At 43.3% G+C, this 17,979-nt stretch overlaps 1 protein-coding gene across 5 annotated transcripts in view; it reads right to left on the reverse strand.

The window, feature by feature from the left end:
• LOC129824889 (MAP/microtubule affinity-regulating kinase 3-like) overlaps positions 1–17,979 on the reverse strand; it is a 129,093-nt gene that overhangs the window by 2,972 nt on the left and 108,142 nt on the right. For 3 of the 5 annotated variants that reach the window (XM_055884438.1, XM_055884435.1, XM_055884434.1), the window contains 2 exons: positions 15,760–16,005; positions 1,987–2,031 (listed from right to left, as the gene is read on the reverse strand). In XM_055884438.1, coding sequence (XP_055740413.1) covers positions 1,987–2,031; positions 15,760–16,005 — 291 coding nt within the window. The remainder of the gene's footprint in view (positions 1–1,986; positions 2,032–15,759; positions 16,006–17,979) is intronic. The other 2 variants (XM_055884436.1, XM_055884437.1) reach the window with 1 other exon arrangement.

Here is a 17,979-nt window from a genome sequence, read left to right on the forward strand (position 1 = left end):
ACTCTCATAATGGTCCTATTGGAGACAGCAGTATCTCTACACATACAGAGAACCAGTGTACATGTTCAGCACTGTGCATAGCAAAATAGATCAGGGTGAACTAGGTTTTCCCAAATTCTGTTTTCTCTGTCTTGTTTTTCCAGGTTTCCGTTTATCATTAACATTGTTACTAACAGCTACATAGGATACAATTGTGGCCAAAAGTTTTGAGAATGACACAAATACATTTCCAGTTTGTATGATGGCAATTTGCATATACTCCAGAATGTTAGGAAGAGTGATCAAATGAATTGCAATCAAGTCCCTCTTTGCCATGAAAATTAACTGAATCCCACAAAAACATTTCCACTGCATTTCAGCTCTGCCACAAAAGGATCAGCTGACATCATGTCAGTGATTATCTCGTTAGCACAGGTGTGAGTGTTGACGAGGACAAAGCTGGAGATCACTCTGTCATGCTGATTGAGTTTGAATAACAGACTGGAAGCTTCAAAAGGAGGGTGGTGCTTGGAATCATTGTTCTTCTTCTGTCAACCATGGTTACCTGCAAGGAAACACATGCCGTCATCATTGCTTTGCACAAAAAGGGCTTCACAGGCAAGGATATTGCTGCCAGTAAGATTGCGCCTAAATCAACCATTTATCGGATCATCAAGAACTTCAAGGAAAGCGGTTCAATTGTTGTGAAGAAGGCTTCGGGGCACCCAAGAAAGTTCAGCAAGCACCAGGACCATCTCCTAAAGTTGATTCAGCTGCGGGATCGGGGCACCACCAGTACAGAGCTTGCTCAGGAATGGCAGCAGGCAGGTGTGAGTGCATCTGCACGCACAGTGAGGCGAAGACTTTTGGAGGATGGCCTGATGTCAAGAAGGGCAGCAAAGAAGCAACTTCTTTCCAGGAAAAACATCAGGGACAGACTGATATTCTGCAAAAGGTAAAGGGACTGGACTGCTGAGGACTGGGGTAAAGTCATTTTCTCTGATGAATCCCCTTTCCGATTGTTTGGGTCATCCGGAAAAAAGCTTGTCCGTAGAAAACAAGGCGAGCGCTACCATCAGTCCTGTGTCATGCCAACAGTAAAGCATCCTGAGACCATTCATGTGTGTGGTTGCTTCTCAGCCAAGGGAGTGGGCTCACTCACAATTTTGCCTAAGAACACAGCCATGAATAAAGAATGGTACCAACACATCCTCCGAGAGCAACTTCTCCCAACCATCCAGGAACAGTTTGGTGATGAACAATGCCTTTTCCAGCATGATGGAGCACCTTGCCATACGGCAAAAGTGATAAGAAAGTGGCTCGGGGAACAAAACATCAATATTTTGGGTCCATGGCCAGGAAACTCCCAAGACCTTAATCCAATTGAGAAGTTGTGGTCCATCCTCAAGAGGCGGGTGGACAAACTCCAAGCATTGATTATGCAAGAATGGGCTGCCATCAGTCAGGATGTGGCCCAGAAGTGAATTGACAGCATGCCAGGACGGATTGCAGAGGTCTTGAAAAAGAAGGGTCAACACTGCAAATATTGACTCTATGCATCAACTTCATGTAATTGTCAATAAAAGCCTTTGACACTTATGAAATGCTTGTAATTATACTTCAGTATTCCATAGTAACATCTGACAAAAATATCTAAAGACACTGAGGCAGCAGACTTTGTGACAATTAATATTTGTGTCATTCTCAAAACGTTTGGCCAAGACTGTAGACTAGACATACACGCTCACAACACACACAGATGGGCCATTTCCGACATTTACTTCATGTCCTACTAAGTTCAATACATGTTTGAATATTGTTCAATTCCATTTTAATGTCTGGATTCCGTACACATTTTCCAACAATGCAGACCCAAAACCCCAGGCACGCCTGGAGTGGAGACCCAGGATGGCAGAGCAGATGGCTGGGTTGACTATACATTGGGTTGGAGGGGATAAGAGATGAAGGTGGAAGAAAACACTGATGATTTTAAGTATTCCGTCTCACCTTGAACCCTCCGACCTCCCGTTTCTCTCAAACTCTGCTGGGCCTCTGAGATATGGAGGCGTGAGAGGAGAGAGGAAGAAAGACACGGAGAGAGAAAATCTGATCTTACAGTCCAGTTAAAAAGAGAGCGGATCAAAAATACTGATACAGAAGGGGGAAAGACACATTTTAGGTATTAGGAAATGAGAGAGAGAGAGAGAGAGAGGAAAATAAGAGGAAAAGACAGTATTGACAGGAAGGCAGTGTTAAAACTGTATCTACTCCATAAAGGAGTAATGGCACGTCTGGTAGTCGGACATTTCACACCACCAGTATAGGACGTGCAAACAGCAGAGAAGTCCTGTGAGTTGTGATGAAACAAAAGGCTGATGCTGTGTGTCAGTGCTGAACTTCCTGTCATCAATATTGCCATGCAGCTCCAGCCAGTTTGATTACCCCAATACATTCTCTTTGGCAATGGGAAGGGAAAACAAAGGGAGTACAAAAGAGTGAAGAGAGACTGTTTGTTTTGTGGGGGTGTTTGGTTGAGGCGTGCAGGCAGCTGTGTGTGAGTTCAGATAAATACTTTAAGGCATATTCACACACTCAAGTGCAGATACAGTACATTCGGAAAGTATTCAGACCGCTTGACTATTTCCACATTTTGTTACGTTAAAGCCTTACTCTAAAATGTATTAAATAGTTGTTTCCCCTCACCATTCTACACACAATACCCCATAATGACAAATCCAACACAAATTTTTGCCCCCCTAAAAAATGAAATATCACATTCAGACCCTTCACTCAGTACTTTGTTGAAGCACCTTTGGCAGCGATTACAACCGCAAGTCTTCTTGGGTATGACACTACAAGCTTGGCACACCTGTAGTGGGGAGTTTATCCCATTCTCTGTAGATCCTCTCAAGCTCTGTCAGGTTGTATGGCGAGCGTCACTGAACAGCTATTTTCAGGTCTCTCGAGATGTTTGATCGTGTTCAAGTCCGAGCTCTGGCTGGGCCACTTCAGAGACTTGTCCCGAAGCCACTTCTGCGTTGTCTCTGTACGTTGCTCTGTTTATCTTTGCCTCGATCCTGATTAGTCTCTCAGACTCTGCCACTGAAAAATATCTCCACAGCATGATGCTGCCACCACCATGCTTCACCGCAGGGATGGTGCACGGTTTCCTCCAGACGTAATACCTGGCATTCAGGCCAAGTAGTTCAATCTTGGTTTCATCAGACCAGAGAATCTTGTTTCTCATGGTCAGAGTCCTTTAGCTTGCTTGGAGTTTGCCAAAAGACACCTATCATGTGCCTTTTACTGAGGAGTGGCTTCCGTCTGGCCACTCTACCATAAAGTCCTGATTGGGGGAGTGCTGCAGAGATGGTTGTCCTTCTGCAAGGTTCTCCCATCTCCACAGAGGAGCTCTGGAGTTCTGTCAGAGTGACCATTGGGTTCTTGGTCACCCCCCTGACCAAGGTCCTTCTCCCCTGATTGCTCAGTTTTTGGCCGGGCAGCCAGCTCTAGGAAGAGTCTTGGTGGTTCCAAACTTCTTCCATTTAAGAATAATGGAAGCCACTGTGTTCTTGGGGACTTTAAATGCTACAGAAATGTTTTGGTACCCTTCCCCAGATCTGTGCCGAGACACAATCCTGTCTCGGAGCTCTACAACTATTCCTTTGACTTCATGGCTTGGTTTTTGCTCTGACATGCACTGTCAACGGTGGGACCTTATATAGACAGGTGTGTGCCTATCCTAATCATGACCAATCAATTGAATTTACCACAGGTGGACTCCAATCAAGTTGTAGAAACATCTCAAGGATGATCAATGGAAACAGGATGCACCTGTGCTCGATTTCGAGTCTCATAGCAAAGGGTCTGAATACTTATGTAAATTCAATCACTTTATCATTATGGGGTATTGTGTGTAGATTGATGAGGAATCCATTTTAGAATAAGGCTGTAACGTAACAAAAGGTGGTAAAAGGGGTCTGAATAATTTGACTGCACTGTATAAGTAGACACACACATACATTCACGCCAAACCCTCTCACACAGATGCACACAGACACATCGAATAGTCATGCGGGTGGAGAGTGCTGGAACTAGTTGGCTGTGAGATTGAAAAAAAACAAAGCGAGAAAGGTTGTTCGATGCTCAGACAGAAGGAACATTATCTCTGGGCTGGATGGACTGGAGTTCCCCTGAAAAGAGGCAGGACACTAGAACTGGTGGAACAACGATTGTGGTACTACACCATAGAACTACACCCTATTAATAGAGCTAGACTGTACTGAACTGAAGAAATTCAAAATACAGCTATAATTGAAGTCCACAAAGCATGGCTCGTGTGGCTACGCTTCACAGCTAAACCAAAGGCCTGCACTTTTGAGCTGCACTGTGCAGGTAATCGACAGTCATCAAGAAAAAAACCTCTCGCAAGAAGGACTTAAAAGCCTATTTGGAACTGATTCTAAGTCATACTACTCTGTGCGTCTGTCTGGGAGAGTCAAGGAGAAATTGAGGGACAAGTTCCTTAGCCAGGTGGATAAGGGCTGGGCTGGGATAAATCAAGGATAAGTTCCATTGCTGGGCCAGAATAGCTTCCAGGGACAACGACGCGAGGAGAGAGAGAGGACGATGGGGAGGATTGTATCTATAGTCTGGGGGATTCGGTACCTGAACTCCGTCCTGCAACGAACCACTTCTCAATCATCATCTCGATCGGCATCCACATTAAGAGCCCAGTAGGGTACCCTAAATTACACAGCCAAGAAGAAAAATGAAGCAGAGCTCTCTGAAATTAAAGATGGTGTCCATTGCGTGTGAGAAAAAAGTACAGCCTAGCCCTAGCCCACGAAACTATTCTCTTTAAGAATGTTGGTTGTCTTCAGTGTGTGTGTGTGTGTGTATATATATTTATATAGTTGAAGTTGGAAGTTTACATACACTTAGGTTGGAGTCATTAAAACTCATTTTTCAACCACTCCACTCCATTTCTTGTTAACAAACTACAGTTTTGGCAAGTCGGTTAGGACATCTACTTTGTGCATGACACAAGTAATTTTTCCAACAATTGTTTACAGACAGATCATTTCACTTATAATTCACTGTATCATAATTCCAGTGGGTCAGAAGTTTACATACACTAAGTTGACTGTGCCTTTAAACAGCTTGGAAAATTCCAGAAAATGATGTCATGGCTGTAGAAGCTTCTGATAGGCTAATTGACATCATTTGAGCCAATTGGAGGTGTACCTGTGGATGTATTTCAAGGCCTACATTCAAACTCGGTGCCTCTTTGTTTGACATCATGAGAAAATCAAAAGAAATCAGCCAAGACCTCAGAAAAAAATGGTAGACCTCCACAAGTCTGGTTCATCCTTGGGAGCAATTTCCAAACGCCTGAATGTACCACGCTCATCTGTAAAAACAATAGTACGCAAGTATTAACACCATGGGACCACACAGCAGTCATACCGCTCAGGAAGGAGACGCGTTCTGTCTCCTAGAGATGAACGTACTTTGGTGCGAAAAGTGCAAATCAATCCCAGAACAACAGCAAAAGACCTTGTGAAGATGCTGGAGGAAACAGGTACAAAAGTATCTATATCCACAGTAAAACGAGTCCTATATCGACATAACCTGAAAGGCCGCTCAGCAAGGAAGAAGCCACTGCTCCAAAACCTCCATAAAAAAGCCAGACGGTTTGCAACTGCACATGGGGACAAAGATCATACTTTTTGGAGAAATGTCCTCTGGTCTGATGAAACAAAAATAGAACTGTTTGGCCATAATGACCATCGTTATGTTTGGAGGAAAAAGGGGGAAGATTGCAAGCCGAAGAACACCATCCCAACCGTGAAGCATGGGGGTGGCAGCATCATGTTGTGGGGTTGCTTTGATGCAGGAGGGACTGGTGCACTTCACAAAATAGATGGCATTATGAGGCAGAAAAATTATGTGGATATATTGAAGCAACATCTCAAGACATCAGTCAGGAAGTTAAAGCTTGGTCGCAAATGGGTCTTCCAAATAGACAATGACCCCAAGCATTCTTCAAAGTTGTGGCAAAATGGCTTAAGGACAACAAAGTCAAGGTATTGGAGTGGCCATCACAAAGCCCTGACTTCAATCTCATAGAAATGTTGTGGGCAGAACTGAAAAAGCGTGTGCGAGCAAGGAGGCCTACAAACCTGACTCAGTTACACCAGCTCTGTCAGGAGGAATGGGCCAAAATTCACCCAACTTATTTTGGGAAGCTGTGGAAGGCTAACCAAAACGTTTGACCCAAGTTTAACAATTTAAAGGCAATGTTACCAAATACTAATTGAGTGTATGTAAACTTCTGACCCACTGGGAATGTGATGAAGGAAATAAAAGCTGAAATAAATCATTGTCTCTGACATATTCTGACATTTCACATTCTTAAAATAAAGTGGTGATCCTAAAACAGGGAATTTCTACTTGGATTAAATGTCAGGGATTGTGAAAAACTGAGATTAAATGTATTTGGCAAAGGAGTATGTAAACTTCTGACTTCAAGTGTGTTTGTGTATGTATGTATATACACACATATACATATATACACACACATATAAATATATATACACATATATACATATACATACACATACATATATATATATATACACATATACATACATTCATTTTATACACACACACACACACATATATATATATACACATATACATACATTCATATATACGCACACACACACACTCATACATATATTACACACACACACACACTCATACATATATTATACACACTCATACATATATTACACACACACACACACACACACACACACACACACACACACACACACACACACACACACACACACATATATATTACACACGCACACATATATTACACCGGTCAAAAGTTTTAGAACACCTACTCATTCAAGGGTTTTTCTTTATCTTTACTATTTTCCACATTGCAGAACAATAGTGAAGACATAACACACAAGGAAATAACACACAGGGAATCATGTAGTAACTCCTCCTCCCCCACAACACAACTGATTGGCTCAAATGCATCTTGGCATTCTCTTAACCAGCTTCATTAGGTAGTCACCTGGAATGCATTTCAATTAACAGGTGTACCTTCTTGAAAGTTATTCTGTGGAATTTATTTTCTTCAATAAATTCCACAGATTAACTTCTAAGAAGGCACACCTGTTAATTGAAATGCCTTCCAGGTGACTACCTCATGAAGCTGGTTGAGAGAATGCCAAGAGTGTGCAAAGTTGTCATCAAGGCAAAGGGTGGCTACTTTGAAGAATCTCAAATACAAAATATATTTTGATTAGTTAACATGATTCCATATGTGTTATTTCATAGTTTTGAAGTCTACAATGTAGAAAATAGTAAAAATAATGATAAGAAAAAACTTAAATTAGTTGGTGTTCCTAAACTTTTGACCGGTAATGTATATATCTCAAATGTCCAATGCCTCAATTGCAAACAAAAAAAAATTGATTTTTTTGTAAAAATGTATTTCCATAAGGCATAGAACAGACTCTTGGGCCACCCCTGACATCACTGATCCATAGAGTGTGGTACCAACTTCATACAATGATTAAAAGCCTTGTCACCAAAAGGAAGGGTTCTTGCCTGAATACCATCACGCTAGATGCTGCCAAACTAGCAAATGGCTATCACCAACCTTTTACCAACTTGTATGCATTTGATGTACTGTATGGTGCAGAGGTTCTGCAATCATAAACACATGTGAAATGAGCACACGACTAAATAAAAACATACTGGATTTCTTAGACAAAATTGGTCAGCATTTACATGAGTGACTGTGCACAGACCTGATCTGTAGAGGACCATGCATGGTTGATTAGTATAGTCTGAACTCAAAGACCGATAAGAAAGCATATAGGTCTTAGACATGCTAAATTGCACACCGATTAGGGCTTGACGAGCCAAGAGGTCAGTCAGTTTCAGGCATTTTATTCAAGCTCTTTGTCCACACAGGGTTAAAAAATGAATTACACAGCTGACCGATTAGTCGTGTTTCTGATTAATTGCACACTGAGCCAATTGGCGGGGTCTTCCTACCTTTTAATAAACCTGAATGAAATATTTGTATCAAAAAAAATGTAACAACCAGTCAAGTTTTGTACAAACAAATATTTTGTTAAAAAAATTTTTTTTTTAAATCATGTTTGACATTTATTTTTTTGGAGGAGCATAATACATATTAGTAGATTTTAGGTGTCAACATTTCTGTGAGACATCTCTGTCTGAGCCTGGCTGCTAGCATCTGTTACTGGCATATTTCAGACAGCTTGGATAATCAATCATTGCAGCTTCCCTAGTATAGAGTATAATTCTAGAGCTTAGGTGTTCAAATCTGGTCCAGGAAATACCTGAATAGCAGCTATGAAAGGATAAAGTGTGTGAAAAAAGTTTCATTAATATATTAAATAATACTTTCATGTCATGTTACTTTTTCTGATTGAACTTGAGGGTCTTTGTTCTTTAGTCATCTAAAGCAAAAAGGCCCCAAGAAGTAATGAAGCGATTCTGTACATGACAGAGCATCGTGACATCAAAATATAATTTGGGTTAAAATGTGGAACCAGATTGATTCTGAGGGGAGGCTATTCATCTCACTTTTCAAACGAATTTCAGTCTATGACCATATCTGTCTGGACAGAATAATGAATATTACCCACAAAAACTGAGACGCTGCCTCTATTCATTCGAATTCTGGTACACAAACAAATGAAAAGCCGCATTGATAGATTTTGTCAGTGGGGAAGCCAACATGGACTACAAAGAGAAGTGAGAGATATACATATTGGCATTTAGTGTTGAATCTGCAGACGTGTTGCTGTGCGTTTTGTTGCTGTGCGTTTTGCTGCCAACTTTACTTTACTTTACTTTGCTAGCTGACAACTTTACGTTTTTTGTTTTGTTTCTGTTTTTAATTACCGTTTATATTTTTAGTTTTTCCATCGCAACTTTTTTCCCTCATTCAACCTTTTCACTCCGGACGCTTTATCTGGACATGGTTCGTCAACACCTTCAACAGCCGAAGCTAAGTAGTAACATTAACATGATGTCTTCTAATTGCAGTCGCTGTACTCATAATATACAGGAGAACGATCGCCTTACGGCGAAAATAGCTGTGCTGCAAGCCCAGCTTCAGACGCAATCGTTAGGCAAGGGTATTTTCAGTGTAGGAAAGGAAGAAACAGCGTCTGTGCCACCAGTAAGTACAGATAGTAACGTTAGTATAAATCCCCCCGCACAGTCCCCGCAGCCGGACAACTTTCTCATGGCTTCTGGAGGGAAATGCTGTTGGAATGCTCAACCGGTGTCGCTCATTCAGCCGACAGAAACTTTCAACCGGTTTTCCCCATTATGTAGCGAGTCGGAGTCTGAGTCTGAGTCTTCTCTTGTCTCTACTCCTCCCGTTACGGGGTCTGAGACGCCGAAGGCTCCCACCGTTAGCTCTGACAAATTGAAAACCCTAGTCATTGGCGACTCCATTACCCGCAGTATTAGACTTAAAACGAATCACCCAGCGATCATACACTGTTTACCAGGGAGCAGGGCTACCGACGTTAAGGCTAATCTTAAGATGGTGCTGGCTAAAGCTAAATCTGGCGAGTGTAGAGAGTATAGAGATATTGTTATCCACGTCGGCACCAACGATGTTAGGATGAAACAGTCAGAGGTCACCAAGTGCAACATAGCTTCAGCGTGTAAATCAGCTAGAAAGATGTGTCGGCATCGAGTAATTGTCTCTGGCCCCCTCCCAGTTAGGGGGAGTGACGAGCTCTACAGCAGAGTCTCAGCACTCAATCGCTGGTTGAAAACTGTTTTCTGCCCCTCCCAAAAGATAGAATTTGTAGATAATTGGCCCTCTTTCTGGGACTCACCCACAAACAGGACCAAGCCTGACCTGCTAAGGAGTGACGGACTCCATCCTACCTGGAGGGGTGCTCTCATCTTATCTACCAACATAGATAGGGCTCTAACTCCTTTAGCCCCACAATGAAATAGGGTGCAGGCCAGGCAGCAGGCTGTTAGCCAACCTGCCAGCTTAGTGGAGTCTGCCAATAGCACAGTCAGTGTAGTCAGCTCAGCCATACCCATTGAGACTGTGTCTGTGCCTCGACCTAGGTTGGGCAAAACTAAACATGGCGGTGTTCGCCTTAGCAATCTTATTAGGATAAAGACCTCCTCCATTCCTGCCATTATTGAAAGAGATCGTGATACCTCACATCTCAAAATAGGGTTACTTAATGTTAGATCCCTCACTTCAAAGGCAGTCATAGTCAATGAACTAATCACTGATCATAATCTTGATGTGATTGGCCTGACTGAAACATGGCTTAAGCCTGATGAATTTACTGTGTTAAATGAGGCCTCACCTCCTGGTTACACTAGTGACCATATCCCCCGTGCATCCCGCAAAGGCGGAGGTGTTGCTAACATCTACGATAGCAAATTTCAATTTACAAAAAAAAAAATGGCGTTTTCGTCTTTTGAGCTTCTAGTCATGAAATCTATGCAGCCTACTCAATCACTTTTTATAGCTACTGTTTACAGACCTCCTGGGCCATATACAGCGTTCCTCTCTGAGTTTCCTGAATTCCTATCAGACCTTGTAGTCATAGCAGATCATATTCTAATTTTTGGTGATTTTAATATTCACATGGAGAAGTCCACAGACCCACTCCAAAAGTCTTTCGGAGCCATCATCGACTCAGTGGGTTTTGTCCAACATGTCTCTGGACCTACTCACTGCCACAGTCATACTCTGGACCTAGTTTTGTCCCATGGAATAAATGTTGTAGATCTTAATGTTTTTCCACATAATCCTGGACTATCGGACCACCATTTTATTACGTTTGCAATCGCAACAAATAATCTGCTCAGACCCCAACCAAGGAGCATCAAAAGTCGTGCTATAAATTCTCAGACAACACAAAAATTCCTTGATGCCCTTCCAGACTCCTTCTGCCTACCCAAGGACGTCAGAGGACAAAAATCAGTTAACCACTTAACTGAGGAACTCAATTTAACCTTGCGCAATACCCTAGATGCAGTTGCACCCCTAAAAACGAAAAACATTTGTCATAAGAAACTAGCTCCCTGGTATACAGAAAATACCCGAGCTTTGAAGCAAGCTTCCAGGAAATTGGAACGGAAATGGCGCCACACAAAACTGGAAGTCTTCCGACTAGCTTGGAAAGACTGCTGCTCGATCATCCTACTTTTCCAACTTAATCGAGGAAAATAAGAACAATCCAAAATGTCTTTTTGATACTGTTGCAAAGCTAACTAAAAAGCAGCATTCCCCAAGAGAGGATGGCTTTCACTTCAGCAGTAATAAATTCATGAACTTCTTTGAGGAAAAGATCATGACTATTAGAAAGCAAATTACGGACTCCTCTTTGAATCTGCGTATTCCTCCAGGGCTTAGCTGTCCTGGATCTGCACAGCTCTGCGAGGGCCTGGGATCGGGAGAGACACTTAAGTGTTTTAGTACTATATCTCTTGACACAATGATGAAAATAATCATGGCCTCTAAACCTTCAAGCTGCATACTGGATCCTATTCCTACTAAACTGCTGAAGGAGCTGCTTCCTGTGCTTGGCCCTCCTATGTTGAACATAATAAACAGCTCTCTATCCACCGGATGTACCAAACTCACTAAAAGTGGCAGTGATAAAGCCTCTCTTGAAAAAGCCAAACCTTGACCCGGAAAATATAAAAAACTATCGGCCTATATCGAATCTTCCATTCCTCTCAAAAATTTTAGAAAAAGCTGTTGCGCAGCAACTCACTGCCTTTCTGAAGACAAACAATGTATACGAAATGCTTCAGTCTGGTTTTAGACCCCATCATAGCACTGAGACTGCACTTGTGAAGGTGGTAAATGACCTTTTAATGGCGTCAGACCGAGGCTCTGCATCTGTCCTCGTGCTACTGGACCTTAGTGCTGCCTTTGACACCATCGATCACCACATTCTTTTGGAGAGACTGGAAACCCAAATTGGTCTACACGGACAAGTTCTGGCCTGGTTTAGATCTTACCTGTCGGAAAGATATCAGTTTGTCTCTGTGAATGGTCTGTCCTCTGACAAATCAACTGTACATTTCGGTGTTCCTCAAGGTTCCGTTTTAGGACCACTATTGTTTTCACTATATATTTTACCTCTTGGGGATGTTATTCGAAAACATAATGTTAACTTTCACTGCTATGCGGATGACACTCAGCTGTACATTTCAATGAAACATGGTGAAGCCCCAAAATTGCCCTCGCTAGAAGCCTGTGTTTCAGACATAAGGAAGTGGATGGCTGAAAACTTTCTACTTTTAAACTCGGACAAAACAGAGATGCTTGTTCTAGGTCCCAAGAAACAAAGAGATCTTCTGTTAAATCTGACAATTAATCTTGATGGTTGTAAAGTCGTCTCAAATAAAACTGTGAAGGACCTCGGCGTTACTCTTGACCCTGATCTCTCTTTTGACGAACATATCAAGACTGTTTCAAGGACAGCTTTTTTCCATCTACGTAACATTGCAAAAATCAGAAATTTTCTGTCCAAAAATGATGCAGAAAAATTAATCCATGCATTTGTTACTTCTAGGTTAGACTACTGCAATGCTCTACTTTCCGGCTACCCGGATAAAGCACTAAATAAACTTCAGTTAGTGCTAAATACGGCTGCTAGAATCCTGACTAGAACCAAGAAATTTGATCATATTACTCCAGTGCTAGCTTCCCTACACTGGCTTCCCATTAAGGCAAGGGCTGATTTCAAGGTTTTACTGTTAACCTATAAAGCGTTACATGGGCTTGCTCCTACCTATCTTTCCGAGTTGGTCCTGCCGTACATACCTACACGTACGCTACGGTCACAAGACGCAGGCCTCCTAATTGTCCCTAAAATTTCTAAGCAAACAGCTGGAGGCAGGGCTTTCTCCTATAGATCTCCATTTTTATGGAACAGTCTGCCTACCCATGTGAGAGACGCAGACTCGGTCTCAACCTTTAAGTCTTTACTGAAGACTTATCTCTTCAGTAGGTCATATGATTGAGTGTAGTCTGGCCCAGGAGTGTGAAGGTGAACGGAAAGGCTCTGGAGCAACGAACCACCCTTGCTGTCTCTCCAGGGCCGGTTCCCCTCTCTCCACTGGGATTCTCTGCCTCTAACCCTGTTACTGGGGCTGAGTCACTGGCTTGCTGGTGCTCTTTCATGCCGTCCCTAGGAGGGGTGCGTCACTTGAGTGGGTTGAGTTACTGACGTGAACTTCCTGTCTGGGTTGGCGCCCCCCCTTGGTTGTGCTGTGGTGGAGACCTTTGTGGGCTATACTCGGCCTTGTCTCAGGATTGTAAGTTGGTGGTTGAGGATATCCCTCTAGTGGTGTGGGGGCTGTGCTTTGGCAGAGTGGGTGGGGTTATATCCTTCCTGTTTGGCCCTGTCCGGGGGTTTCTTCGGATGGGGCCACAGTGTCTCCTGACCGCTCCTGTCTCAGCCTCCAGTATTTATGCTGCAGTAGTTTATGTGTCGGGGGGCTAGGGTCAGTTGGTTATACCTGGAGTACTTCTCCTGTCTTATCCAGTGTCCTGTGTGAATTTAAGTATGCTCTCTCTAATTCTCTCGTTCTCTCTTTCTCTCTGAGAACCTGAGCCCTAGGACCATACGTCAGGACTACCGGGCATGCTGACACCTTGCTGTCCCCAGTCCGCCCGGCCTTGCTGCTATTCCAGTTTCAACTGTTTCTGCCTGCGGTTACGAAACCCCTACCTGTCCCAGACCTGCTGTTTTCAACTCTTAATGATCGGCTATGAAAAGCCAACTGAGATTTATTCCTGATTATTATTTGACCATGCTTGTCATTTATGAACATTTTGAAAATCTTGGCTCTCTCTAATTTTCTCCTTCTCTCTTTCTTTCTCTCGGAGGACCTGGGCCCTAGGACCATGCGTCGGGACTGCCGCCCGTGGTGACTCCTTGCTGTCCCCAGTCCGCCTGGCCTTGCTGCTATTCCAGTTTCAGCTGTTCTGCCTGCGGTTATGGAACCGCCACCTGTCCCAGACCTGTTGTTTTTCAACTCTTAATGATCAGCTATGAAAAGCCAACTGAAAATTATTCATGATTATTATTTGACCATGCTTGTCACTTATGAACATTTTTGAACATCTTGGCATAGTTCTGTTATAATCTCCACCCGGCACAGCCAGAAGAGGACTGGCCACCCCTCATAGCCTGGTTCCTCTCTAGGTTTCTTCCTAGGTTTTGGCCTTTCTAGGGAGTTTTTCCTAGCCACCGTGCTTCTACACCTGCATTCTAGCTGTTTGGGGTTTTAGGCTGGGTTTCTGTACAGCACTTCGAGATATTATCTGATGTACGAAGGGCTATATAAAATAAAATTGATTGATTGAAAAGCAGGGCAGGTCTATTACTCAGTTACACTAAATCCAAGTGTACAACATGGCAGACCTTTGAGGGAATGATGTAGCTGCACTAAGACGCTGTAAAGGGGTTTCTGAGGTAACAGAAAAACAACTTTCATTTCACTCAGTGAGTCAAACTACAGTGAGCTCCAAAAATATTGGGACGGTGACATTTTTTGTCGTTTTGGCTTTGTACTCCAGCCCTTTGTGACGGGGGTTCAAGAGCAGACTGTCAGCTTTAATTTGAGGGTATTTTCATCCATATCGGGTGAACCTTCAGAAATTATAGCACTTTTATACAAAGTCCCGTCCCATTTTAGGGGACCAAAAGTATTTTCCCACCAGAGATGTGTTTCCATCACTGTGAGTGATGATGTAGTGCACGTAACAATACCTTTTGCAGTTAAATTCCCATGTACCTAATAAAAAAAATACAGCATGGCGAATTTAGCCTGTGTATGGATTTATTTGGCCCCCCAAGTTTTCAAAGAAAAAATGTGAACTTAAATGTTTATCATTGTTGAAATTAAATGAATAAAAACCCCAGGAAAACTGCCCCAAGTGATTTTAACTTTGGAAAGCTGTTCCAAGTATTCCCACCCTAATAGAGAGACACGTGATCGAATAGGCCAGCTTTGAAATGATAATGTTATCGTCAAATATGATCTGTTTGGGCTTCTTGGTCAATTTGCAGTCTGCAAATGTAAATGTAATTATATTCCGGGGCTGCCGACCATCCGCTAAATAAAACATAAAACAAATAAAACAAAAATCGTCCCGCGGGTGAATTACTTATTTCATCTGTAGCCCAATAAGCTGCATACATTCCCAATGTGGGAGGACCACACACCACATGTCATCGTGACTCCAAGTTTTCGTCAATATGATGGTTTTATTAACATTCTTTAGCATAATCAATTTTACCGACACAAAAAGATCCCACCTTGTCTATCGTATTTTGTTGCCATTTGGAAAGTTTACACTTTTTTTTTTCTTCATTTCCATCAGGCCTGTCATGACATTTCTTATCCGACGTACTTTAATCGCATAAAAAGTTGGATGGAAACCTAGTTACTTTCCCAATACTTTTGGAGCTCACTTTATATGACTGGGCGATATGGTCAAAAATCCATATCACAATTTATCACATTTTATTGAGTCTAATCATCACAATGAAGATGTGAAGGATGATATTATATCCACCTAAATTAGACAGACTTGAGTATGAAATAGGGTATGGATACATTCCTCAAACCCCCGGTGCTGAACACAGCGTACAGTGGGAAGTTGTAATTGTTTCGGGGATACCATTGGCGGCTTTGACTTACCTGCGTGTGAGCTTGGAGGTGAGCTTGGTGAAGAGGTTGGAGGAGCCGCGGCTGCGGGACTGCGAGAGGGGTGTGGCGTCATGCGAGAGCGTGGGCGAAGCAGGCGGGCCGTTGTAGGTGGCAGTGCGGCGCTCCCGCAGCTGGCCGCCGTGGAAGGTGCTGCGGCTGGCCGTGCCACGGGGGAAATGCACCCGGTCGGGGGGCGTGGCGCCGCCAGGGTTCCGTTGACTGGACGTCGCCGTTGTGCTGGGGAGGAAAGCGGGGTGGAAGGAAGGGGAGGAGTTAAGGGTCAAGACTACACAATCAAGCCTGGGTCACGGTCTGTTTTTCTACGTTAGGCAAAAAAGTTGGCTAAAGCAGAACGGGTTCCAGGTTATTCATGTTCATAACAGAGGGTACCATCACCCTGCAGCAGATGTCAACTCGGATGGTTTGGTTAGTTATGACTTTATCAACCACATCATGTGAACGCTTGTTTTTATTGTTTAGTTGACTAAAGAGTTAAAGGGACACTAAAAACAGAACCTTTAGGACATTCGAGCCAATGAAAAAGAGGTTGCTTATCTTTGCTACATTGGGGATGGTTTGTTAATCAGGTGGCTAGCACTACTTTCAGACCAAATACACTTGGGGTATGTTAGAGGAAAGAGACCAGAGCAGGAGGCAATCCTTCTTCGTATTAAGACACACATGGACCTTTAAAAAGGGGTCCTCAGCCATTGGAGGTGGTGTTTTGGGGGGGGTGAAGCTAACGGAATGACAAGTGAGCAAATGTGTGGGATGAGTGTTCGGGAGGGAAAGGGTACCACTGGTCAGAAACTCATTCAGTGGGAGGTCAGAGGGCGTTAGAGAGAGAGAAAGTGTGGACAGAGGGGGATGGAAAACGAGGTTAGAGAGAAAAGCAGACAGATCAAATGGGACCCCCTGGCCAAACCCCTTGGAGTTGGGGTGGGATGCCTCTTACTTAGGCCTGAAGTCAACGCCTTCGGTAGGTGGCAGCGTTTGGCGGCATGTGTGGCCCGAAGCCGACAGGGGCTTCTGGTGGCGCAGGCGGACTGAGGCCGAGGAGGAGGTGAGGGCCTTGGAGTAGGCAGAGAGGCTAGTGGTGGAGGCCGCCGACATTTCACTCGTGGTGCCCCCAAAGAGGACAGGAGGCGAAGTGGGGCGAAAAAGGCCACAGGGCCAGAGCAGAAAGCGTGGATTTTAATAAAGCATCGAGGGCATAAAAGGACAGAAAAGGCTCTATTGAATGAATGTACTGTAGCAGCAGTGTAGTATAGCTAGTTAGACATGCAGAAGTTTATGGGAGCTTATTTGGCAGTGGTGACTGCGTCTGTATTGGGTTGCACTGGTAAACGGGTGTGGATTGTCGAATGGATAGGAGTGTGTCGCCCTCAGTCCGATACATATCGGTTTTATTTATAATTGAGGGGTATTGGATCAGTGTATAGCAATGCTGCATTGCACTAATTTTATTTGTGAATGTCGTGGATAACTCATTCGCCGACATGCATGACTCATTCAAAAAGTCATCTCGCTGATAAATCTGAGCCCTCAACATTAATTGCTATGGTAACACAAGGAATCTCGGCAAAACAAAATGTGCGTTTCTTAGTGGGCAAACCCAGGTAAGTCCAGCCCCGTTTTACTCTTCAATTTGAGAGCTTCAAATTCCTTGTTGTCCACATCAGCAACAAACTAACATGGTCCAAATCCAAACACCAAATTCCATTTGGTGCCTCATGAACACGAGAAAGATGAAAGACTGTGACCCTTGCTAACCGACGGTGGTCAAATAACGGTCAAAAACCAATAGAGGAGACGCTTACATGTCAGTTTTAAACCATGAGTAGAAGTTCAAACATACCTTCCAATCACTTTTGTCCTCAAGATTCTCTTGGAATTGTCTATCTTAAACATGACCGGGCTCGTATGGTTGTAATCAGAACACTTCACCAAGCAGGCCATCTATTGTATTTTCGAAGAACTCAAGAGTTAGGACTTTCAAAAGTGTTTTATCCAACGCTACATATGGACTACTTAAAAAGACAGGATAAGACAGTCCTTTCGAAGTAGCAGTCTTGCGTAATATACACTTTGGTTTTTCTTGAGCTTGACATTTACCGGCCCCAATGTATCATTCTGTTGTTCCAAACCAATGGGTTTCTGGCATGGCTGTGTCCCCCTAGTCTTACAGAGAAAACACTGTGTGATAATGAT

This window comes from Salvelinus fontinalis, chromosome 27, assembly GCF_029448725.1.
Source record: "Salvelinus fontinalis isolate EN_2023a chromosome 27, ASM2944872v1, whole genome shotgun sequence".
In the NCBI taxonomy this organism is placed as follows: Eukaryota; Metazoa; Chordata; class Actinopteri; order Salmoniformes; family Salmonidae; genus Salvelinus; species Salvelinus fontinalis.